This window comes from Ornithorhynchus anatinus, chromosome 1, assembly GCF_004115215.2.
Source record: "Ornithorhynchus anatinus isolate Pmale09 chromosome 1, mOrnAna1.pri.v4, whole genome shotgun sequence".
Lineage (NCBI taxonomy): Eukaryota > Metazoa > Chordata > Mammalia > Monotremata > Ornithorhynchidae > Ornithorhynchus > Ornithorhynchus anatinus.
The window spans coordinates 154,706,701-154,731,994 of NC_041728.1; the positions used below are offsets into that span (position 1 = coordinate 154,706,701).

A 25,294-nucleotide genomic window follows, 5' to 3' on the forward strand; every position below is an offset into this window, starting at 1 on the left:
CTCAATAAAAACTTTTGATGGATTGATATTGGGGGCAAAAATGAGAATTTTATCAGATTTTATTAGCATCTATTGTCACGAGCTCCCCCGGCTCATACCATCCAGGACTTTCCTGGACTGGGGGAGCCTCAGTGACACGTAGTAGTCAAACCACACCACTGGCCACCAAAGTTACTGAGGAAAGTTTTTTACTTAGTTTTACCAACGTGCAAGGGAGTGACATGTACATACTCTCACTTACTCCACTCCACCAAGGGTCCAATACCAGTCTGCTGGTCAAGGGAGCCCATTCTGCCTATGCTTCTTCTTTCTGCTTCCAAGTGCTGCTGCCTTATGCTGTCTTTGAGTGCTGCTCTCCTGCTACTTCTGCAGCTCTCCTGCATGCTTCTTCTTGCTTCTCCTCTGCGTGCTTCTGCTCCAGGTACTTCAGTGCTGCTCTGTGTTCCTCCTTCTGCTTCCTCGAGATTCAAAACTGCTGCCTTTTATAATAATAATAATAATAATGTGGGTATTTGTTAAGCGCTTACTATGTGCCGAGCACTGTTCTAAGCACTGGGGGAGACAGAGGGGAATCAGGTTGTCCCATGTGGGGCTCACAGTCTTAATCCCCATTTTACAGATGAGGTAACTGAGGCAACGAGAAGTGAAGTGACTTGCCCAAAGTCACACAGCTGACAAGTGGCTGGGCCAGGATTCGAACCCATGACCTCTGACTCCAAAGCCCGTGCTCTTTCCACTGAGCCACGCTGCTTCTCAATCTGTCTTCGGCAATGCAGCCGTGGCTCTACGTGGCAGTAATTGATCGGTCCAGTCCCGTTACTGGGTAGAGCGGGGAGAGAAGGCCTCGCCTTAGGCCAGCAATCACCTGCTCTCAAGTAGAGCCTATCGGTGCCTTCGCCTGTCTTTTCCTTGTTGTTGTTCGTGGATCACAAATGGTCACTAATAAGGCAGCTTGTTGTGGGATCACCACATCTATTTTCTTATTTTCTGTAAGTCTCCTGTTGGCAGGGATTGTCTCTATTGCTGAATTGTACTTTCCAAGCACTTAGTACAGTGCTCTGCACAGAGTAAGCACTCAATAAATACAATTGAAAGAATGAATGAATGAACTCTTAGATCACCAAAGGATATTTACTGTTTCCACAGTAGGCTTTATAGAATTTTGTTTTCTTTTTCGGTTTCTCCTGAAGGTCATCACAGTACATTAGCCAGAATGCCACAGAAAGAGATAACAAGTCATATATGCTCTGTTGCTTGCACATATGTCTGTATTTAATTTTGAGGGTGATAATGTGGATGCAATTGAGAAGATGAATTGGACAGATACAGATGTCCTCCTATTAAAAGTATTCTTTGGAGTCAGCAAATTTGCGTTTTATAGCAAGCACCAGTGAACCTTAATACAATAAAATAGCATAACCTTGTAACAAAATTATTTATATACTATTAGTAATTAGTTAGTGTAATTTAAAATGGATAAATCAGCAACAGATAGTGAAAACTGGTCATTATAGGATGTAACTGTTTACACCCTCTGGGACAATTAGTGTTGAACACAACTTGAATAATTATAAGCCTAACCTGCAGAGGAAAGAGACAATTCAAAACTTCAGAGAATTTAGCTTAAAAAGAAGAAAAATACTGAAATTTGTAAAAGCATTCATTGAAAGGTGGTGACCTCTGCAATTACAGGGTTTATGAAATGCAAATTTTTCCATGGGAAAAAAATCAGTAAAACTGTTTCAATCAACCAGTGGTATTTATTGAGTGCTTACTGGGTACAGAGCGCTGTATTCAGTGCTTGGAACAGCACGATACAATACAGTCAATAGATGTGATCCCTGCCCTCAAGGAGCTTACGATTTATTGCAATAGAATGATCCATGTATTAAATCAATTTATTCATAAATCCAGAACTATTGTTTTACTGTCCTTTGGCTCATACCACCCACTGCTATCTTTCTCAGACTCTTCACCCTCATCTAATAATAGCTACGGCATTTGTTAAGCACATACCATGTGCCAAACACTGTACAAAGCACATAATCAGATTAGTCCCAGTCCCTGAACCACACAGTGCTCACAGTGTAAGGGTGAGGGAAAACAGGTACTGAATCCCCACTTTACAGATGAGGAAATTGAGGCTCGGAGCAGATACGTGATTTGTCCAAGGTCAAACAGCAGCTAAGTGGCAGAGCTGGGTTGGAACCCAGATCCTCTAACTTCCAGGTCCAGGCTCTTTCCACTAGCTCACGTTGCTTCCCACCTCTAGACTGTAAGCTTTTCTCTAGACTGTAAACCCGTCTCTAGACCGTAAGCTTGTTGTGGGCAGAGAATATGTCTCTGTTTATTGGTATGCTGCAGTGTCCCAGCTAGTACAGTGCTTTTCACACAGTAAGCGCTCAATAAATATGATTGAATGAACCTCAGAGGGACTCCCCCTTCAAGAATGACAGATGATCCTTGGTCCGTAGTCTTCAGGACCAAGAACCTTTGAAGAGGAATTGCTTTCAAGGCTAATGATTTGCACCATTCCACTAACACTCTCTCACTCCTGCCAGTCTGCCAGGGGAACGATAAGCCAATAGGTGGGCATGATGCAGCACATCCTGAAGTCATATGCCATCTCCACCCAGACTGGACAGAACCAGGACTAGAATCCAGGTCTCCTGACTCCCCGGGAGGGGCTCAGAAAACAATCACGCCCTGGATTTTGCGTTTTCGAAAATGGCTGGTGAACATAGGAAAATAGAGCCCTGCCAAAGAAAATCTGCATGAGTGGAGATGCACAGCTGCAAACCTATCCTACAGAAGTCATCTACAGCCATGAATCTCCACTTTCACCATATCGCTTACAGACACATTTCCCAGCTGACTACTAGGGATGATGAATGGATGACACATTCAAAAGTTGTTTGTTGTCAGTTCCTTTTCTTTTCTTTTTTTTTAATGGTATTCATTAGGCATTTACTCTGTGTTGATCACTGTTCTAAATGCCAGGGGTGGTACAGTTAATTAGGTCAGACACAGTCTCTGTCCCACCTGGGGCTCACAGTCTAAGCAGGAGGGAGAATGGATATTGAATCGGAGAATGGATATTGAATCCCCATTTTACAGTTGAGGAATCTGAGGCACAGAGAAGTTAAGTGACCTGACAAGGTCGCAAGAAAGAAATTGGCAGAGCCAGGATCAGAACTCCCTGGTCTGTGCACTTTCCACTTGATCATGCTACTTTTCTAGTTTCATCTACAGCCATCTTCTTCTCTCTCTAACCCAGATTTGGTGATTATTCTAAAACTTCTTTCCTGGTTCTAAGACTGTACTCCATCTGCAATTATAATAGGAACTTGGGCATATTAATTAGTGGTATGTGATGTCTCCTACATCTGTTGTACTCTCCCAAGTGCCTAGTACAGTGCTCTGCACACAGCAGGTGATCACGAATTATGCCTGGCCAATTTATTAAACAAGTACAATTGAGTTCCTATTCAGTTAATTAATCAGCATTGTCCATTACTTAGATTGTTAAATTAGCAGTTATATCCATGTGAAGGGAAGTTCATCTGCCACAGGCTCAAATTCCAGTGATGAAGAGGGGCTCAGATTACTGAAATTACCACCGAGTATAGGTTGTTCTGTTTCCTAAAAATAGAAGAACCCTCACGCAGCATTTCTCCTTTAAAATATTTTCTCATAGTGTACCAGGAACAATCAATCAATCAAGGTGTCAGTCATATTAATTGCATGCTTACTGAGTGCAGAGCACTATACTAAGAACTTGGGAGAATAGAACAGAGCTTGGGAGGGTTGGTCGACATGTTTCCTGCCCACAAGGAGCTTACAGTCTAAAGCAGCATGGCTTAGTGGAAAAAGCGTGGATTTAGGAGACAGAGGTCATGGGTTCTAATCCCAACTCCCCCACTTGTCTGCTGTGTGACCTTGGTCAAGTCACTTAATTTCTCTGTGCTTCAGTTCCCTCATCTATAAAATGAGGATTAAGACTGTGAGCCCCACATGGGATAATGTGAATACCTCATATCTACTCCAGTGTTTAGAACAGTGCTTGGCACATAGTAAACGCTTACCAAATACCATCATTATTAAACAGTGCTTGGCACATAGTAAACGCTTACCAAATACCATCATTATTACATAGGGGAAACATATTAATCTAAATAAATGATGGAAATGGATATAAGTGTTGTGGGGCTGAGGCTGGGTAAATAAAGGATGCAAATCCAAGTGCCAGGGTGATACAGAAGGGAGAAGGAGTAGAAGAAATGAGGGCTTCATTAGGGAAGGCCTCTTGGAGGAGATTTGATTTTAAAAAGGCTTTGAAGCTGGGGTGACTGATGATCTGTTGGATATAAAGGAGGAGGGAGTTCCAGGTTCAGAGGCAGGATGTGGGGAAGGGTTGGTAGTGAGATAGATGAGATTGAGGTAAAATGAATAGGTAAGAATTAGAGGAGCAAAGTGAGCATGCTGGTTTGCAGTAGGGAAAAGTGAGATAAAATAGGAGGGGGCAAGGTGATTGAGTACTTTAAATCCAGTGTTAAGAAGTTTCTGTTTGGTATGGAGGTGGATGGGCAACCACTGGCGACACCTGAGGAGCGGGAAACCATGGACTGAACAGTTCGGTAGAAAAATGATCCAGGTAGCCGAGTGAAGGATGAACTATTGTAGGGAGAAACAGGAGGTAGGGAGGTCAGCAAGGAGGCTGAAGCAGTAATCAAGTGGGGAGAGAATAAATGTTTGGATTAACATGGTAACAGTTTGGATGGAGAGGAAAGGGTGCATTTTAGCATTGTTGCAAAGGTTGAACTGACAGGATTTTGTGGCAGATTGAATATGTGGGTAGAATGGAAAATTCTAATTCTTAGAATAATGCTAAGGTTCAGGGCTTGTGGGACAGGGAAGATGGTGGCTGTCTATAGTGATCGGAGAGTCATAGGGAGGACAGGATTTACATGGGAGGATGAGTTCTGTTTTGGACATGTTTAGCATGAGGTTTGAGGTAGTTTGTGGCAGGACATGGAGCTAGAAATATACTGAAGGCAGGATGAAATATGAGAGGGCAGAGAAGAAGACTGATCAGGCCCAGGGATGTAGATTTGGGAACCGTTCACATCGGGATGGTAGTTGAAGCCATGGGAGCGAGTGAGTTCTCCAGGGAAATGAGTGAATTTGCCAAGGAAGTGTGTTAAAATGAAGACTAGAAGGGGTTTCCAGAACTGAGCCTTGAGGGACTTCTACAGGTAGGATGTGGGAGATAGAGGGGAAGGCTGCAAAAAAGACTGAGAATGAGCAGTCAAAGAGTTAGGAGGAGAACCAGGAGAGGACAGTGTCAGTGAAGCCGAGGTTGGATAATGTGTCCAAGAGAAGGGGGTGGTTCACAGTGTCGAAAGCAGCTGAGAGATCGAGGAGAATTAGGATGGAGTAGAGGCTGTTGGATTTGGCAAGAAGGAGATTATTGGTGACCTTTGAGAGGGGCAAATTTTGTTTGTTGTTCCACTGTATAATGGTAGTGTTCAGTGGGCTGGTCTTTTAGCCACTGTATTTCTATTCTGGCATTTTGGTTTTCTCAGAAAGAAATAAAATTTTTTGTATCAATCAATCATATTTATTGAGTGCTTACTGTGTGCAGAGCACTGTTTTAACAGCTTGGGAGAGTAATGTGGCTTAGTAGAAAAAGCACAGGCCTAGGAGTCAGAAGACCTGGGTTCTAATCCTGACTCCACGATTTGTCTGTTGTGTGACTTGGGCAAGTCACTTAACTTCTCGGTGCCTCAGTTACCTCATCTTTAAAAGGGGGATTAAGATTCTGAGTCCTCTGTGGGACAGGGACTGTATTTAACCTGATTATCTTGTATCCACCCCAGCGCTTAGTACGGTGCCTGGCAAATAGTCAGTGCTTAACAAATACTATAAAAAAAGTGCAGTGGGCCTGAGGGAGGGGTGAATAAAAGGGCAAATCCAAGTGCAAGGACAGTGCAGAAGGGAATGGGAGAAGAGGAAAAGGCGGCTTAGCTGGGGAATGCCACTTGGAGGAGATATCCTTTTAATAAGGTTTTGAAGTGGGGAGAGAAATTGTCTGTCAGATATGATGCAGGAGTTATTCCAGGCAACAGGTAAGATGTGGGTGAAGGGTTGGTGGTGAGATAGACGAGATCAAGGTAGAGTGAGTAGGTTGGCATTAGAGGAGCAAAGTGGGCGGCCTGAGTTGTAGTAATAATAATAATAATGTTGGTATTTGTTAAGCGCTTACTTTGTGCAGAGCACTGTTCCAAGCGCTGGGGTAGATACAGGGTGATTACGCTGTTCCATGTGGGGCTCACAGTTTTAATCCCCATTTTACAGATGGGGTAACTGAGGCACAGAGAAGTTAAGTGACTTGCCCAAGATCATACTGCTGACAAGTGGCAGAGCCGGGATTCAAACCCATGACCTCTGACTCCCAAGCCCGTATTCTTTCCATTGAGCCACGCTGCTTCTCTAGTAGGAAATCAGTGCAGTAAGGTAGGATGGGGCAAGATGATTGAGTGTTTTAAAGCTGATGGTTAGGAGTTTCAGTTTGATATGGAAGAGGATGGGCAACCACTGAAGGTTCTTGAAGAGTGGGGAGGGACTGTTAGAACCCATCACCTTCTGACTCCATGGTCCATGCTTTATCCACTATGCCATAATGCCTCTGACAAGAATATGACATAGATTAAAGATGGAAAATAAAGTAGGTAAGGAAGAAGAAAACTGATGGGAACGTTTTAAACTCAAATGTTTGGAGTTTTTATTTGATGAAGAAAGAAATGGGAACCCCAATAAAGGCCCTAATAATGATAATAATCGCAGTATTTGTTAAGCGCTTACTTTGTGCCAAACACCCTACTAAGCCCTAGGATAATCAGGTTGGACACAGTCCCTGTCCCATATTGAACTCACAGTCTGAGAGAGCAGACATTTTATCCCCATTTTACAGATGGGGAAACTGAGGCCCAGAGAAGTTAAGTGACTTGCCCAAGGTCACACAGCAGGCAAGTGGAGGATCGAGGATTATAACACAGATCCTTGGACCCCTAGGCTTTCTGTTGTCCCTGTAAAATCACCCACCCAAAAGCCCACCCTCCCCCCTTGCAGGATCCCAGCACTGTTCTCCTAAGAAAGACCTGAGAGGTCTGAGCAGGCCTTTACTGGAGGCAGAGGAACTGGAGAACTGACATACTCCACAAGTACCCCCAGCCAGTGTTTTACCTCAACAAAGGGAACGTGTCTACCAACTCTGTTATATTGTAATATTCTACTCTCCCAAATACTTAGTACAGTGCTCTACACACAATAAGCGTTCAATAAATATGATTGATTGATTCAGATGGGTATAGAGAGAGAGATCAGGTCAGAGCCCCAACGACTGCCTTTATCCCTCCAAAACCCCTTTTTCCATCCATTATTCTATTCCGCTCCCAGCTTCTTCCTCCATGGTGGGTTTCCTTGCCTTCAATGTTATCTGGGATGATCTGGAGTGTTTTTGAAGTGTGTCTCATCTGGAGAGGTGGGGGAGACTTTTTTATTTATGGTATTTGGTAAGCACTTACTATGTGCTGAGGTAAGCACCGAATATAGATGCCTGTTTTCTTGTTTATGCCCGTTTACTTGTTTTGATGTCTGTCTCCCCCACCCTCCCAGACTGTAAGCCCGTTGTAGGCAGGGATTGTCTCTATTGCTGTATTATACTTTCCAAGAGCTTAGTACAGAGCTTAGCGCACAGTAAGCACTCAATAAATACAACTGAATGAATGAATGAAAGGTAGATACAAGCTAATCAGGTTGGACACAGTCTCTGTCCCACATAGGGCTCAAAGTCTTACTCTCCATTTTACAGATGAGATAACTGGGCCACAGAGAAGTTTAGTGCCGTGCCCAAAGTCACACAGCAGAGAAGTGGTGGAGCCAAGATCAGAACCCAGGTCCTCAGACTCCCAGGCCCAGGCTGCTTTCCAGTAGTCTCCACTACAGGAGGGAGAGTCAAGTAGAGACATATCCATTCCATTCCTAGCTTGGGCAGTGGCTAGCGAGTGGAAGGCAATCTGCTACAAGTCAAAACTCGCCTGAGCTGCGCGGCAGTGGCATGGGAGAGAGTCGAGGGCAGAGACTAGTTTACTGCATGGGAGAAAGGCAATGGTAAACTGCTTCTGTATTTTTACCAAGAAATCTCTCTGGATACACTGCCAGAACAATTGCAGATGGAGGTGGGGCGTTCTGGGAGAGAAGTGTCCATGGAGTCGCTATGGGTCAGACGACTCAACGACGTAAGACAATGATAGAGAAGCACCAAGTCCTAGTGCATGGGCTAGAAAGAGCATGGGCCTGGGAGTCAGAGGACCTGCGTTCTTATCCCATCTCCTCCACTTGTCTACTCTGTGATCTTGGCCAAGTAATATTGGTATTTGTTAAGCACTTACCATGTGCCGAGGACTGTTCTAAGCGCTGGGGGATACACGGGGATCAGTTTGTCCCACTTGGGGCTCACAGTCTTCATCCCCATTTTACAGATGAGGTAACTGAGGCACCGAGAAGTCAAGTGACTTGCCCAAAGTCACACAGCTGACAGCTGGTAGAGCCGGGATTAGAACCCATGACCTCTGACTCCTAAGCCCGGGCTCTTTCCACTGAGCCATGCTGCTTCTCTGGTCACTTAATTTATCGGTGCCTCAATTTCCTCATCTGAAAAATGGAGATTAAGACTAGGAGCACTCTGTGGGACTGGGACTGTGTCCAACCTGGTTATCTTGTATCTACCCCAGTGCTTAATACAGTGCCTGGCACATAGTAAGTGTTTAACAAACATCATGGAAAAAAAAAGTCATTCTTTGGCTCTCACAGACAGGGTCTGACTGGTTGGGAACATTAGCCAAATTGTACATTCCAAGTGCTTAGTGCAGTGCTCTGTACATAGTAAGTGCTCAATAAATACTATTGAATTAATGAATTTGCCAATCCCATGATCTGATGCAGAGGGTGAGCAGGGATCCAGGCAATTTTCCTGAAAGCTTCAGACACCTCCACCAGCCTCACAACAGCCTCACAACAGATCTGCTGTATCTGTTGCTATTACACCTGCCCTCTGGCCTCTGGAGGACAGAGGGATGCAGCATGGAGTAGTGGATAGAGAACGGGCCTGGGAATCAGAAGGTCATGAGTTCTAATCCCGGCACCTCCCCTTGTCTGCTGTGTGACCTTGGGCAAGTCACTTCACTTCTCTGTGCCTCAGGTTACCTCATCTGTAAAATGGGGATCGAGACTGTGAGCCCCACATAGGACAGTGATTGGGTCCAATCTGATTTGTTGTATCCACAGTGCCTGGCACACGGTAAGCGCTTAATCAGTCAATCAATGGTATTTATTGAACGCTTACTATGTGCAGAGCACCGTACAAAGCGGTTGGGAGAGTACAACAGAATTAGCAGGTGCAAGTCACGTGTTTACAGTCTAGAAGATAATCTGATAATCTTGCATCTGAGCCAGCGGTTAAAACCATAATTATTAGACGGAGTTACCAGCTCAGATTCTTTCCCCGCAACTTCAACTCGTCTAGTTTGGCTCTGTACTAGGCTCCTGGATGGAGACTTGGTTGGGGCTGGTCTCTAAGGACAAATAGCCGATTATTATTATTATTATTAGAGGAGATGGGGGGGGCTCCGAGAATATCGTGCCACCAACCAATGCCATCTCTCCAGAGGATGGGGATGGGGTTGCACCAAACTAACACAGGAGGATTAGGAGAGAGGATCATAAAATCCCTCACCCTCCCTCTTCCAGCCTCAACTCCCTTGTTGCTAGCCCAGCCACTACTCAGTTTAAAACACCTAGACAGTTGCAGCATCGTGACGATAAGCTTGTTGTGGGCAGGGAATGTGTCTGTATATTGTCCATTCATTCAACTCAATTGTATTTATTGAGCGCTTACTGTGTGCAGAGCACTGTACTAAGCACTTGGAAAGTACAGTTCGGTAACAGGTAGAGACAATCGCTACCCAACAACGGGCTCACAGTCTAGAAGGGGGAGACAACAACAAAACAAGTAGACATCGGTAGCACCAAAATAGATAAATAGAATAATAGATACATGCACAATTATATTGTACTCTCCCAAGCGCTTAGTACAATGCTCTGCACACAGTAAGTGCTCAATAAATACGACTGACTGTCTGAGATAAAGCGGCTGTTTTATCGGGCCATTGTGAAGGACTTCACCTAAATAGATGGCACTAATATCCTCTGGGAACCATTTTGATTTCCTTCCTTCCTTCCCTCCAGTCTGTAAGCCTCCTTGGGCTGGAAACATGTCCCACCACTCCATTGTATTGTACTCCTCCCAAGTGCTTAGTACGGTGCTCTGCACCCAGTAAGGCGCTCAAAAATTACCAACTGATGGACTGATTCTTGGAAATGAACTGGTTCTTGCTGTTCTTGTTGCAGTCCCATTGTCCCATGACTATCCTTATTACCTGGCTGTTGACACGTACAACTCCCTGGCTCAGTGGAAAGAGCACAGGCTTTGGAGTCAGAGGTCATGAGTTTGAATCCCAGCTCTGCCACTTGTCAGCTGTGTGACTGTGGGCAAGTCACTTAACTTCTCTGTGCCTCAGTTACCTCATCTGTAAAATGGGGATTAAGACTGTGAGCCCCACGTGGGATATCCTGATTCCTCTGTGTCTACCCCAGCGCTTAGAACAGTGCTTGGCACATAGTAAGTGCTTCACAAATACCAACATTATTATTACTATTATTACTTCAAACGTTATGTGTGTGTGTATGTATATTTTTTCCTTCTTGTCTTTTGCCCTTGCTTTAACTACTGTGGGTCACACACTCTAATTAAGGCACCGGGGTAGATACAAGACAATCAGGTTGGACACAGCCCCTGTGCACATAGGACTCACAGTCTTAATCTCTATTTTACGGATGCCGTAACTGAAGCACTGAGAAGTTAAGTGATTTGCCCAAGGTCACACAGCAGACAAGTGGCAGAGAAGGGATTAGAACCTCTTCCATTTGGGAAGAGGATGCCGTAAAATAACTTCCTGGCTAGAATGGCCATTGTGGGACTTTTTCTTTTACTGGAACCAAGTTCCAGCCTACAAGGATTTACTTCCACCCCTCTATATACATATAAAATACACAGGTACAAATGTGTTGTATCTCATCCACCTGCAGCATTTTCTCGCCCAAGGCGGTAGAGCGCAGTAGAGCCAGCTATTTATTTTCTTTCCTTCACACAACAGTTTTCTAGCTATAAATCTTTATGGAGCCTATGCCATCAAGATCTTGGCACAGGAAAGCCTCTTTGGTTCTTTTAGAAACTGCATTTTCAGTTTCACCCCCAAAATGCAGGCATCTCAGGGGCAGAGGGGGTGATTATTGACACACTGCACAGCCGTTTCAAAAAACAAACCATATTTAGAGGGCTGGTCATGCTGCTTTATAGAAATGTATGAAGGGTACGTGTTAAACCAATAATCAGTCGTGCTGGTTTGAAGAGCTCCAGATAGACCACTAAACCCAAAGCCTGCTGTTATTTACAAGTCTAAAACATCTGGAAAATTAAGAACCCACCCGGCAGTCCTGTCCCAACTTTCTTGAAGGGAAAATACTTCTCTTTCACTTTCCTACAGAAAACTCTAAAAGAAAGGGCCCCTTCTAAGATGAAGCAGAAATCAAATGGGTCGGCCATGCCCAACTAAAGAATTTCAAATATTTCCCTTTTCTCTCCCCATTAAAAGAAATTCCATATCCTAAATGGACTTTGTCAAAATCCATTCACAAAATAAGCAGCAATCTTGGATTTGGAAGTAAAATCTTTTCACCCTCAGCTTTAATAGTTAAATGTTAGCTTTAAAATAAATGTGTACCACCAGCTCGATAAGGCAATTTTCCCGAGCTGAGGCCTAATGTGTTTTATTAACCAGGTTTATGGAGCCACTTTTAGAGATTTGCTAACTCTCAGTTCATTATACCTCCCTATAGAAAAAGGGTGTTAATTAATCAATCAATCAATGGTATTTATTGAGCACTTACTCTGTTCAGGAGCCCTGTAGTAAGCATTAAGTAAAGGGGGTGTTAAAAGTCCCACAGCACAAATGGTACATATTTCTCCTTGTGGGCAGGGAACGTGTCTACCAACTATATTTATACTCTGCTCCCCAAGTACTTAGTACAGAGCTCTGCATGCAGTCAGCTCTTAATAAATACCTTTTATTGATTGATAGATTGAGAGAGAAGCAGCGTGGCTCAGTGGGAAACAGCATGGGCTTGGGAGTCAGAGGTCAAGGGTTTGAATTCCGGCTTCCACCCCTTGTCAGCTTGACTGTGGGGCGAGTCACTTAACTTCTCTGTGCCTCGGTTACCTCGTCTGTAAAATGGAGATTAAGACTGTGAGCCTCATGTGGGACAACCTGATTACCCTATACTCTACCCCAGTGCTTAGAACATGCTCTGCACAATAGTAAGCGCTTAACAAATACCAACATTAATTAACTCATTAATTATGGCTGGGCATTCCTTCACTCTCCTTTCTACCTTTTTTTTTTTTCCTTTTCATTGCCATTCCTTGTCTGTTTTCCCAGTTTTGGACTTCTGCAGCTCACGTCCTATTCCCTTAACCTTCCAACGCCCTGGGCAATGTCCAATGTTCCCCTCCTTCTAATATACCCTTCTCCCTTCAGCTATAATTGACTACAATTGCAGGAAGTGGACAGTTTTTCTGCCTGGGGGCTCACCAAGTTAACTTTACTTGAGGTTACACCATTGCCCGTTCCTCTCTACATCAAGGAGAAACTCTTTCCAGTGATGCTCAAGTACTTAATTAGCTCTCTCCCTTTTATCCACTCTCTTCTCCCACTGAGCCCCTGCATGCACACTTCCTTCTACTCAAGCTAACCTATTTATTATGCTTCATTCTGTTCTCACTGGCCACCAACCCCTTGCTCACATTCCCCCCCTGTATGAATGATGATATTTCTTAAGCGCTTACTTTGTGTCACGCTCTGTTCTAAGCGCTGAAGTAGATACAAGATAGGTTGGACACAGTCGCCGCCCTACATGGGGCTCGCAATCTTAACCCCCATTTTACAGATGTGGTCACCTAGGCACAGAGAAGTGACTTGCTCAAGGTCACACAACGACAAGTAGCGGAGGCGGGATTTAAACCGAGGTCTTTCGGGCTTCCAGGCCCGTCCTCTATCCACTAGAACTTCCTCCCCATTCGTGTCTGTCCAACCACCACTCTCCCAATCTTCAAATCCATTTTGAAATCACATTTCCTCTAGGAGGCCTTCCTCGATAAATGTATAATCTCCCGCCTTTATATTCCCCCAAATGACACTTTGGCAATTCTGCATCACCTAAGTGCCAGCTGTATGACTTTGGGCAAGTCACTTAACTTCTCTGTGCCTCAGTTACCTCATCTGTAAAATGGGGATTAAAAATGTGAGCCCCACTGGGACAACCTGATCTCCTTGTATCCACCAGCGCTTAGAACAGTGCTTTGCATATAGTAAGCGCTTAACAAATACCACCATTTATTTATTTATGTACATAACATATACACGGGCAGGGAACGTGTCTGCCAACTCTGTTGTAGTCTCTCAAGCACCGAGTCCGGTAAGCGCTCAATAAATACCATTGATGGTGACGTACTCTTATCGCTCCTTCCTATTTGTAATTTAATTTAGTGTTTGTCTCCCCCGCTAGATTTGTAAGATCCTTGGGTGCAAGAATCAAGTCTACTAATCTGTTGTACTCTTCCAAGCACTTAGTATAGTGCTTGGGAGAGCCCTTCACCTCTCTGTAGCTAAATCCTCTTCTCTCCCCTTTCCCTCTCCTCTTCCCCCTCTCCCCTCCCACCCCCTCAGCACTGTACTCATCCGCTCGCCTGTATATATCTTTATCACCCTATTTATTTTGTTTAATGAGATGTACATCACCCTGATTCTATTTAGTTGCCATTGTTTTTATGAGATGTTCTTCCCCTTGACTCTATTGCCATTGTTCTTGTCTGCCCATCTCCCCCGATTAGACTGTAAGCCCGTCAAACGGCAGGGACTGTCTCTATCTGTTGCCGACTTGTACATTCCAAGCGCTTAGTACAGTGCTCTGCACATAGTAAGCGCTCAATAAATACTATTGAATGAATGCATGAATGGTGTCCTAGGATTCAATAAATAGTCGATTGACTGATTGATTGATTGATTGATACACCATGCAGCTAGGACCAATAATCTCTAAAGTCACGAGCCATTGCCCTGCCTCAGAACCCAAGAACCTGACCACCAAAAATGTCTGAATGTCAGACTGAGGTGGAGTGCGCAGCTACCTCCCACCAAACATTATGTCGAGCAAGCAGGATGACATCTCCTAAGTGAAATGTCTGTCTGTAATAGCTTAACTGAATGCCTTTGAGACACGGTGAATTGTAAGAAAAAGTATTAGTAGAGGGTTCTTCTAACGCCTGAACATAAAGAGCTAGGTGGGGCTGTAAAAAGTCAATCAATCTTCAGTGGTATTTACAGAGCAGTAGAAGCGGCATGGCTCACTGGCAAGAGCCCAGGTTTGGGAGTCAGAGGACGTGGGTTCTAATCTCGCCTCGACCACTTGTCTGCCGTATTCATTCATTCAATAGTGTTTATTGAGCACTTACTATGTGCAGAGCACTGTACTAAGTGCTTGGAATGTACAGATCGGTAACAGATAGAGACAGTCCCTGCCCTTTGACGGGCTTACAGTCTAATCTGGGGAGACGGACAGACAAGAACAATAACAATAAATAGAATCGAGGGGATGAACATCTCATTAAAACAATAGCAAATAAATAGAATTAAGGTGATGTACATTTCATTTTACATTTACATTTTACATTTACATTTTATTTAATGATTACATTTCATTACATTTCATTTCATTACATTTCAGCTGCCATATGACCTTGGGCAAGCAACTCTGTGCCTCGGTTACCTCATCTGTAAAATGGGGATTAAAAGTGTCAACCCCATGTGGGACAACCTCATTACTCTATCTACCCCAGTGCTGAGAACAGTGCATAGCATGTAATAAGCATTTAACAAATACCATCATTATTATTATTATTAAGAAATCGTGCACTGCGCAATCAGGGTCCCCCACACTCTCCCGGCCTCTCCGCCAAGGTCAAGGAACACCTGCGCCCGTGTTCCCCACCTAGAGTGCTTGATTGACCCAGGGCACGCGGAGGCGGAGAGTGCATTCATTCCATTGGATTTACTGGGTGCTTACTCTGTGCAAAGAACTATACTGAGTGCTTGGTAGAGTGTGCTATTCATTCATTCAATCGTATTTATTGAGCGCTTACTGTGTGCAGAGACACTGTACTAAATGCTTGGAAAGTACAATTCGGCAACCAATAGAGACGATCCCTACCCAACAATGGACTCACAGTCTAGAAGGGGGGAGGCAGACAACAAAACAGGTAGACAGGCATCAATAGCATTAATATAAATAGAATTATCAGTATATACATATCATTAATAAAATAAATAGAATAATAAGAGCAGCATGGTATAGTGGATAGAGCATGGGCCTGGGAGTCAGAAGGTCATGGGTTCTGATCCCGACTCCGCCACTTGTCCTGCTGTGCGACCTTGGGCAAGTCACTTTTCTTCTCTGGGCCTCAGTTCCCTTCTCTGTAAAATGGGGATTGACACTGTGAGAGCCTCACGTGGGACAGGGACTGGGTCCAACCCGATCCCGGCTCCACCGCTTGTCAGCTGTGTGACCTTGGGCAAGTCCTTTCACTTCTCTGTGCCTCAGTTACCTCATCTGAAAAATGGGGATGAAGAATGTGAGCCACACGTGGGACAACCTGATGACCTTGTAGAGAAGCAGCATGGCTTAGTGGAAAGAGCACGGGCTTGGGAGTCAAAAGTCGTGGGTTCTAATCCCGGCTCTGCCACTTTTCGGCTGTGTGAGCTTGGGCAAGTCACTTCACTGCTCTGTGCCTCAGTTACATCATCTGTAAAATGGGGATGAAGACTGTGAGCCCCACATGGGACAATGTGATGACCTTGTATCTACCCCAGTGCTCAGAACAGTGCTTGGCACATAGTAAATGCTTAACAAATACCAACATTATTATTATTCCCCCAGTGCTTAGAACAGTGCTTGGCACATAGTAAGTGCTTATCAAACCCCAACATCATTATTATTATTTGCTTGTGTCCACCCCATTGCTTAGTAGAGTGCCTGGCACGTAGTGAGTGCTTAACAAATCCCGCCATTATTATTACTATTATATGCTTGCATACAACCCATTGCTTAGTACAGTGCCTGGCATATAGTGAGTGCTTAACAGATCCCAACATTATCATTATTTGCTTGTGTCCACCCCAGTGTTTAGTACAGTGCCTGGCACACAGTGAGTGCTTAACAGATCCCAATATTATTATTATTATTATTTGCTTGTGTCTACCCCATTGCTTAGCAGAGTGCCCGGCACATAGTGAACGCTTAACAGATCCCAACATTATTATTATTCCCCCATTGCTTTTAGTAGAGTGCCTGGCACATAGTGAGCGCTTAACAAATCCCAACATTATTATTTCTCCCCCAATGCTCAGTAGAGTGCCTGGCACATAGTGAGCGCTTAACAAATCCCAACATTATTATTTGCTTGTGTCCAGCCCATTGCTCAGTAGAGTGCCTGGCACATAGTGAGCGCTTAACAAATCCCAACATTACTATTTGCTTGTGTCCAGCCCATTGCTCAGTAGAGTGCCTGGCACATAGTGAGCGCTTAACAAATCCCAACATTATTATTATTCCCCCATTGCTTAGTCGAGTGCCTGGAACATAGTGAGCGCCTAACAAATCCCAACATTATTATTTGCTTGTGTCCACCCCATTGCTCAGTAGAGTGCCTGGCACATAGTGAGCGCCTAACAAATCCCAACATTATTATTATTTGCTTGTGTCCACCCCATTGCTCAGTAGAGTGCCTGGCACACAGTGAGCGCCTAACAAATCCCAACATTATTATTATTTGCTTGTGTCCACCCCATTGCTCAGTAGAGTGCCTGGCACATAGTGAGCGCCTAACAAATCCCAACATTATTATTATTATCATCATTATTATTATTTGCTTGGGTCCACCCCATTGCTCAGTACAGTGCGTGGCACAGAGTGAGCGCTTAACAAATCCCACCCCTATTAGCCATCATCATCATTATTATTATTATTATTATTATTATCATCATTCCCAAGGGATCCCGGGCGCGACCCCGGGGCGGCCGCAGCGAAAACCCGGCGCGGGAGACCGGAGCGGGAGCGGTTCTGCGCATGCTCCGTAGGCGGCGAAAACCCGGAGCGGAGGCGCGGCCGGGCCGGGGGGTGCAGAGCGCAGGCGGAGAGTTAAAACCCCGCCCCGCGAGCCCCGCGGGGGGAGGTGCTGCAGCAGCTGCAGCTGCAGCAGCAGTTGCAGGAGCAGCAGCAGTTGCAGCAGCAGCTGCAGCAGCAGCAGTAGTTGCAGCAGCGGGAGGGAGCCGGGCGCCTCCCCGCCCCCGCGGCGGGCTGGTCGGGGGCGGAGTGTGCATCACCAAGTGCCGCCCCCCAGCCGGACCCCGGGGGCGGGGCGGGGTGGGGTTGGAGAGGAGGCGGGGGAGGGAAGAGCCGGAGGCTAAATGCAAAACCCTGGGCGCTCCCCTGCCAGTCCTTAACGGTGTGAAAAGTGGCTGGCGGGGACCTCCCCATCCCCTCCCCCCTCCCAATAAAGACACCCCCCCCCCTCCCCCTTCCCCCTTTGCAAGTGGGGAGGTCTCGCACAGAGTCGGGGGGCTCCCCTCTCCTCCTTTCTCCCCAGGGGACGGGTTTCTTCTCCGCCTGGAGCCGAAGCCCGGTTTCCCCGTCGGCCCCGGCGCTCAGCTTTTTTCTTTTCTGTGTCTCTGTCCCCGCGCCTTCTCCCGCCGGCCCAGGATTACCGAGAGGATGGGATGGATTTAGGCAGCGACGCCTGCAGCAGCAGCAGCAGCAGCAGCAGCAGCCGCAGCAGCAGCTCCAGCTCGCAATCCAACTCCAACAAAGTCACCCCCTGCTCCGAGTGCAAATCCTCCTCCTCCTCCCCCGGCAGCCTGGACTTGGTGGCTGCCCTGGAGGACTACGAGGAGGAGGAGGAGGAGGACTTCCAGGTCTACAAGAAGGAGGAATGGGAGGACAGCCAGGAGGAGGAGGACGGGGGCTCCCCCGCCGCCGGTGATGATCGCCCCGCCGACCGGAGGAGTTTAGCTCGGGAGCTGGAGGATGTGAAGCCCCCCGCGGGCGGCCCCGTCACCGTCATGCCGCCCCCGCGCCCCCCGGCTATGTGCGCGACCCCCCGGACGTCCAGCACAACGGCAACGCGGCGGGGAGGGCGGGCGTCCAGCACAGTCCTCCGCAGAGGCTGCCTTCCTCCTCCTCTTCCTCCTCCTCCTCCTCCTCTTCTCCCCCCTCGGGGCCCGGGAGCGGCCCGAAGGAGGAACCCCCGCTCCCCACTATGGATTGGGAAGCTTTGGAAAAGCACCTGGCGGGATTACAGTTCCAGGAGCAGCAGCAGGGGAGGAACCAGAGCCGCTCCAAAAGTAACTCCACTTCAGTAAGTTGGCCGGTCCTTCCTTCTCTTGCGGCGGGGTGGCTTCTCTTGCGCTCGGCTTTCCCGTTCGGAGGGAGCGGAGTGGAGCCGGACGGACGCTCCCTTGCCTGGCATTTTCCCGGCGGAGGAGAGAGATGGTGCTAGGCCGGGGGAGGCCGTCCCTCCCCTGGAAATCCATCCATTCGTTCAGTACTATTTAGGGAGCGCTTACTAGGTGCAGAGCACTGGACTGAGCGCTTGGAATGGACCATTGGGCGACAGAGAAGGACCATCCCTGCCCAATTCGTTCATTCCGTAGTATTGATTGAGCGCTTACTATGTGCAGAGCAAAACAAGACAATTCGATAGTATTTATTGAGTGCTTACCATGTGCAGAGCAAAACAGGACAATTCGAGACAATTCAATAGTGTTTATTGAGCCCTTACTAGGTGCAGAGCACTGGACTGAGCGCTTGGAATGGACCATTGGGTAACAGAGGACCATCCCTGCCCAATTCATTCATTCAATAGTATTGACTGAGCACTTACTATGTGCAGAGCAAAACAAGACAATTCAAGACAATTCAATAGTGTTTATTGAGCTCTTACTAGGTGCAGAGCACTGGACTGAGCGCTTGGAATGGACGATTGGGCAACAGAGAAGGACCACCCCTGCCCAATTCATTCATTCCATAGTATTTATTGAGCGCTTACTGTGTGCAGAGCGAAACAAGACAATTCAAGACAATTCAGTAGTGTTTATTGAGCGCTTACTATGTGCAGAGCACTGTTCTGAACGCTGGGGGAGATACAGGGTCATCAGGTTGTCCCACGTGAGGCTTGTCAGCTGTGTGACTTTGGGCAAGTCACTTAACTTCTCTGGGCCTCAGTTACCCCATCTGTAAAATGGGGATTAAGACTGTGAGCCTCACGTGGGACGACCTGATCACCTTGTATCCTCCCTAGCGCTTAGAACAGTGCTTTGCACCTAGTAAGTGCTTAACAAATGCCATCGTTATTATTACTAATATTGAGTGCTTACTAGGTGCAGAGCACTGGACTAAGCGCTTGGAAAGTACAGTTCGGCTACAGAAACAGTCCGGACCCAACAGAGGGCTCACAGTCTAGACAGACAGCAAAACAAAACAAGTAGACATAATAATAATAATGAGGGCATTTGTTAAGCACTTACTATGTGCAAAGCACTGTTCTAAGCACTGGGGGGGATACAAGGTGATTAGGTTGTCCCACGTGGGGCTCACAGTCTTAATCCCCATTTTACAGATGAAGTAACTGAGGCACAGAGAAGTGAAGTGTCTTGTCCAAAGTCACACAGCTGACAAGTAGTGGAGCCAGAATTAGAACCCACGACCTCAGACTCCCAAGCCTGGGCTCTTTCCACTGAGCCTCGCTGCTTCTCAAGCATCAATAGCATCAAAGTAAATACAATTTGAGATATATACGCATCGTTAATGAGATAAATAGAATGATAAATATGTACAAATATACACCAGTGCTGTGGGGCTGGGGAAGGGTGTGGAGCAGAAGGTGGGAGTCGGGGCAATGGGAGGGGGAGCAGAAGAAAAGGAAGGGCTCAGTCTGGGTAGGCCTCCTGGAGGAGGTGAGCTCTCAGTAGGGCTTCGAAGGGGGGGAAGAAAGCTAGTTTGGTGGATGTGATCTTTGTCTTGCTAACGACAATGGGGGAATATGCATTTATTATTATTTTGGGGGGGTGGGGAGTCAAACTACCCCGCAGTGACCTGTGCAAAGTATTCTAAGCCCGAGCTACCTCACGTGCTTCGGCTTTCCCGGGTCTTTCTGCAGTCGAGGCTCATTCATTCAGTTGTATTTTTTGAACGCTTTCTGTGTCCAGAGCCCTGGACTATTGAATGGACTAAGCACGTGGAAAGTACAATTTGGCTATTGTTAGGCCGGGGAATAGGTTCCAGGGACCAGCCCTGTTGGGAGGATCAGGGTGAGATTTGTGCCCTGTCCACCGTCTAGACCGCCCTGCTCGTGTGTAGGCCCTTGGGGTCAGGACAGAGGCACTTCCAGTTCCCTCTTAGCAGCTGCTGCCTGGCATGAAGCGTGTAGTACAGTGCTCTGCACATAGTAAGTGCTCAATAAATACTATTGAATGAATTCAGGAGCCCCGGGGTGTCAGGGGTCGGTGATGGTGGTTTGCCCGTCCTAATAATAATGATAACGATGGTATTTGTTATAATAATACTGATGGTATTTGTTAAACACTTACAATGTGCCAGGCACTCTTCTAAATGTTGGGCTGGATCCAGGGTCATGAGGTTATCCCACGTGGAGCTCACACTTTTAATCCCCATTTTACAGTTGAGATAACTGAGGCACAGAGAAGTGAAGTGACTTGCCCAGCATCACACAGCAGACAGGTGGTGGAGGTGGGATTAGAACCCACGTCCTCTGCCTCCCAAGCCCGGGCGCTTTCCACTAAGCCACATAAGCGCTTACTAGGTGCCTAGCACTGTTCCCAGCGCTGAGGTAGATACAAGGTAATCAAGTTTTTTGGCCTCGGGAGGAAGACATGCGTCTTTCATTGTCTCTAGGCCGTGAGCCCATTGTGGGCGGGGATTGTCCCTCTTTATTGCTGTATTGTACTTTCCGAGCGTTTAGCACAGTGCTCTGCACACAGTAACCACTCAATAGACACGATTGAATGAATGAATGTTTTGAAGAACGGCTGCCTGTGTGAGTTAAGGCTGTGCAACAGTTGGAACGATGGCTTATATGCCCGTAAGGGGCAGACTTTTTCAACCTGTCTTTGATGACTGTTAGCTCCGGAAAACGTTTGCAGCGAAGGTGTTATTTTGATATTTAAGGGCCCTTCGGCTACTAGAAATTGGGTGTGTGCACTTCTGACATCGGGGATGAGAAAATAAATGACTACTGCCCGGCTCTTAACTGTATATATGCTGGAAGAATCCAGCTTTTGGCCTTTCCAGAGTACTGCAAAGCACTCAGTGGTACTTATTGAGCACTTACTCTGTGCAGAGCATTATACTAAGTACTTCGGCGAGTACAGTGCAACAGGATTAGTGGACATGTTCCCTGCCCATACCAAGCTTACAGTCTAATGTGTAGATCTCACATTGACTGTTTCAGGAGAATGTCAGAGCTACTTGTCTTGGAAAACGTGAAATTTTTCAGTGGAAACTAAAGACTCTCATACTATGAACAAAATTATGGGGTTTTTTTCTTTGCAAAATAATAGTTTGACAGTGTAGTGTGGCAGCAAGAGGGATGGGCCAATGGGGTCTTGGGGAAAGTCAGATGGCATGGCCAGTGAGAGAATGTCAGACTTCATCACCTTCACTCCCCATGACCAGACCCCATGGCCTCTGTGAACCTTGCTTATACTCTATTACTACCTGTAGTTTATTTTACTGTGTATCTCCCCTACTAGATTGTAAGTTCCCTAAGAGCAGAGATCATGTCTACCGAATCTGATGTACTCACCAAGTGTTTAGTACAGTCTACTGCACAGAATAAACACTCAATGAATAGCATTGATTGATTCCCAGGATCAGTCCTCACCTTGATCAGTCAGTCAGTCAATCAAAGGTATTTTTCCCCTCTCTTACTGTATGCAGAGCACTATACTAAGGGCTAAGGAGAGCACAGCACGATAGTGTCATTCGTTCAGTCGTATTTATTGAGTGTTTTCTGTGTGCAGAGCACTGTACTAAGCGCTTGGGAGAGTACAGTACAGCGATAAAAAGTCAGATTCCCTGCCCACAACAAGTTTACAGTCTTGGCTTAATGGAAAGAGCATTGTCTTGGGAGTAAGAGGTCGTAGGTTCTAATCCCAGATCTGCCACTTGTCAGCAGTGTGACCTGGGGCAAGTCACTTAACTTCTCTGTGCCTCAGTTTCCTCATCTGGAAAATGGGGATTAAGACTGTGAGCCCCACCTGGGATAACCTGATAACCTTGTGTCTACCACAGCACTTAGAACAGTGCTTGGCACATAGTAAGCGCCTAACAAATACCATCATCATTATTATTATTATTATAGAGGGGTAGAGCACGACCCCTGCCCCCAAGGTGTTTACAGTCTTGAGAGGGAGAGAGACATTAAATTAAAGATATAGGATGATAACTGTGCAGAAACTCTTTTCCCACCCATGGGCAGGAGTGTCTGGAAGTGTTATTCATGCAACATCGATTAGGTGAAAATTATAGTATTGAAAAAATTGAGAGGATTGAATCCAGGTCCTGTTTCTAGGGAAGGCATTTCCCGGGATTCTTTTTAAATTAGCCACTCAAATCAATCAGCCAATTAATGGTATTTATTGAGGGTTTACTGTATGCAGAGCAGTGTACTCAAGTGCTTGGGGGAGAGTTCAGTACAACTGAGTTGGTAGTTCCGATCCCAGCTCACCACAAAATGTTAGCGAGGCTTTGGTTGGTTTAGCCTGAAAGTTTGAACAAGCTGATTATTGTGCAGGCCTACCCATAAAGGACATATATTACCCATTAGAGTATAAACTCCTTGTGGGCAGGGATTGTGGCACTTTTTGTACTTTCCAAGGACTCAGTTCAGAGTGTCGCACGCAGAGGATCCTCAGTAAAAGCAATTACTGCCACCACTACTATTTGGACTCCTTCTCAAATGCCAGGCACTGACCTTAGAACAAATTTCTCACAATATGGAAAGCTCATTAGTAGGCATGCTTTGAGAACAAGCATACTTTGCAAGGGTGTTTTTCTTTTGATAGTGCTTTTTATTTATTTATTTTTACAAAGGAAGGAGCCTGAGCTACTGAAAGTCTCTTTAAGTCTTCTTGTTACTATTTATTCCCTAAAGTCAGGGTCATGGTGATTACGGGGATGAGAGAAATTTGGGAGTGACAGTAGGGTTTAGTGGGAAGAGAAAAATCTGGTCACAGTAGATGATGCAATCGAAGGACCTCTAGGAAGTGGGAATTTATTTGTTTTATAGAACAGATGACCTTGTTTCTTTAAGGGATTTGCAGTAAATAGAGTGGTATTTAGGGCTACTTAAAAGACACAACCTAGGACAACTAAAGTGCACTCTCTGATAATCAGCTCAGTCCATCTAACATGAAACTAAAATCTGTACAGAAGAAGTAGGAACTAGACTGGACTCCTAGTTTTAAGTTTTTAAAGCGGCAATCATAACCTTAGGGATGAGGCATAATTGCACCATATCAGTGATTAGTTTACAAAGTTGCTTTAGGAAAGAACCCTAACATTGTAGTGAAGAATTCCAAAGTCACTTTCCCCTCCCCAAAGATGACAATAAAACCACTGTTACAGCATTGGTATGTTGCCCACAAGTCTCATGAATAAGACCAGAAGCACAGTTTGGTGTTTGTTCGTTTGGGTTTATCATAGAGTGAAAAGACTTTGAAGAAAAAATTAAGAAAAATTTCTTTGTAGTATTTTTAAGAAGAAAGCCTTTAATTAGGCCCAGAGACTGTAGCTTGTTCCCCTCTTCCCTCTCAGTATTGGGCCAGTCTTGGCACCATGCTCAAAATGAAACTCATCTTCCCACTCAAACCTCCCCTTCCCGTTGACTTTCTCATCACTGTAGATAATGCCACCCTCTTCCCTGTCTCACAAGCCCATAACCTTGGCATTATCCTCAATTCATCTCCCATTCAACCCACATATTCAATCTGTCACCAAATCCTGTCAGTTCTACCTTCACAACACCTCTATAATCCCCTCTTCTTCTCCATCCAAGCTGCCAACGTGCTGATCCAACACTTATTATTTCCCAAATTGATTTCTGTGTCAACCTCCTCACTGACATCTCTGTATCTTGTTTCTCCCCTCTCCAATCCCTACTTCTCTCTGCTTTCTGAATCATTTTTCTAGAAAAACACTTGACACACATCATTCAATTAATCGTATTTATCGAATGCTTACTTTGTGCGGAACACCAAACTAAGCATTTGGGAAAGTACAGTATAGCAATATAACAAAGTCGGCAGACAAATTCCTTGCCCACAACGAGCTTAGTCATATCTTCCCATTCCTCAGAAACCTCTAATAGTTACTCATCCATTTCTGTGTCAAACAGAAACTCTTTACCATTGGCTTTAATGTACTCCATCAACTCTCCCCCACCACCCTAACCTCACTAGTCCCCTATTATAACCCAGTCTGTACATTTCACTCCTCTAGCCCCAGTCTACTCACTGTGCCTGTCTCATGTCTCACCACTGACTGCTTGCCCACATCCTCTTACTGCCCTGGAAGAATCCAACAGATTCTTCCCTCATATCCAACAGATCACCACTCTTTCCATCTTCAAAGCCTTACTAAAATCATATCTCCTCCAAAAAATTTTCCCTAACTAACCGTTCTTTCTCCCAACTCATTAGCTCTCCCTTCTACATTCCTGTGCACTTCAGTCTGTACAATCAGTTAATCAATCGTTTTTACTGAGTGCTTACTGTGTGCAGAGCAGCACTGTACTAAGCACTTGGGAGAGCACACAGTGTAACAGAGTTAGTAGACAGGTTCCCTGCCCACAACGAACATAATGTCTTGAGGGGGAGACAGACAATACTATAACCACCTTGAGTACTTTGATACTTATCCCACCCCGAGCCCAACAGGGGTCATATACATATGCTTCTACTCTGGCCTTATTCCCTAGCTGTAATTT

The 25,294-nt window shown here is 45.7% G+C and overlaps 1 protein-coding gene across 1 annotated transcript in view; it reads left to right on the top strand.

Moving 5' to 3' along the window:
• The window catches only part of LOC100075826 (IQCJ-SCHIP1 readthrough transcript protein), a 759,724-nt gene that overhangs the window by 579,385 nt on the left and 155,045 nt on the right, over positions 1–25,294 (top strand). Inside the window, 2 exon segments of the mRNA XM_029073274.1 lie at positions 17,991–18,369; positions 18,372–18,646. Of these exon segments, the coding sequence (XP_028929107.1) occupies positions 17,991–18,369; positions 18,372–18,646 (654 nt within the window).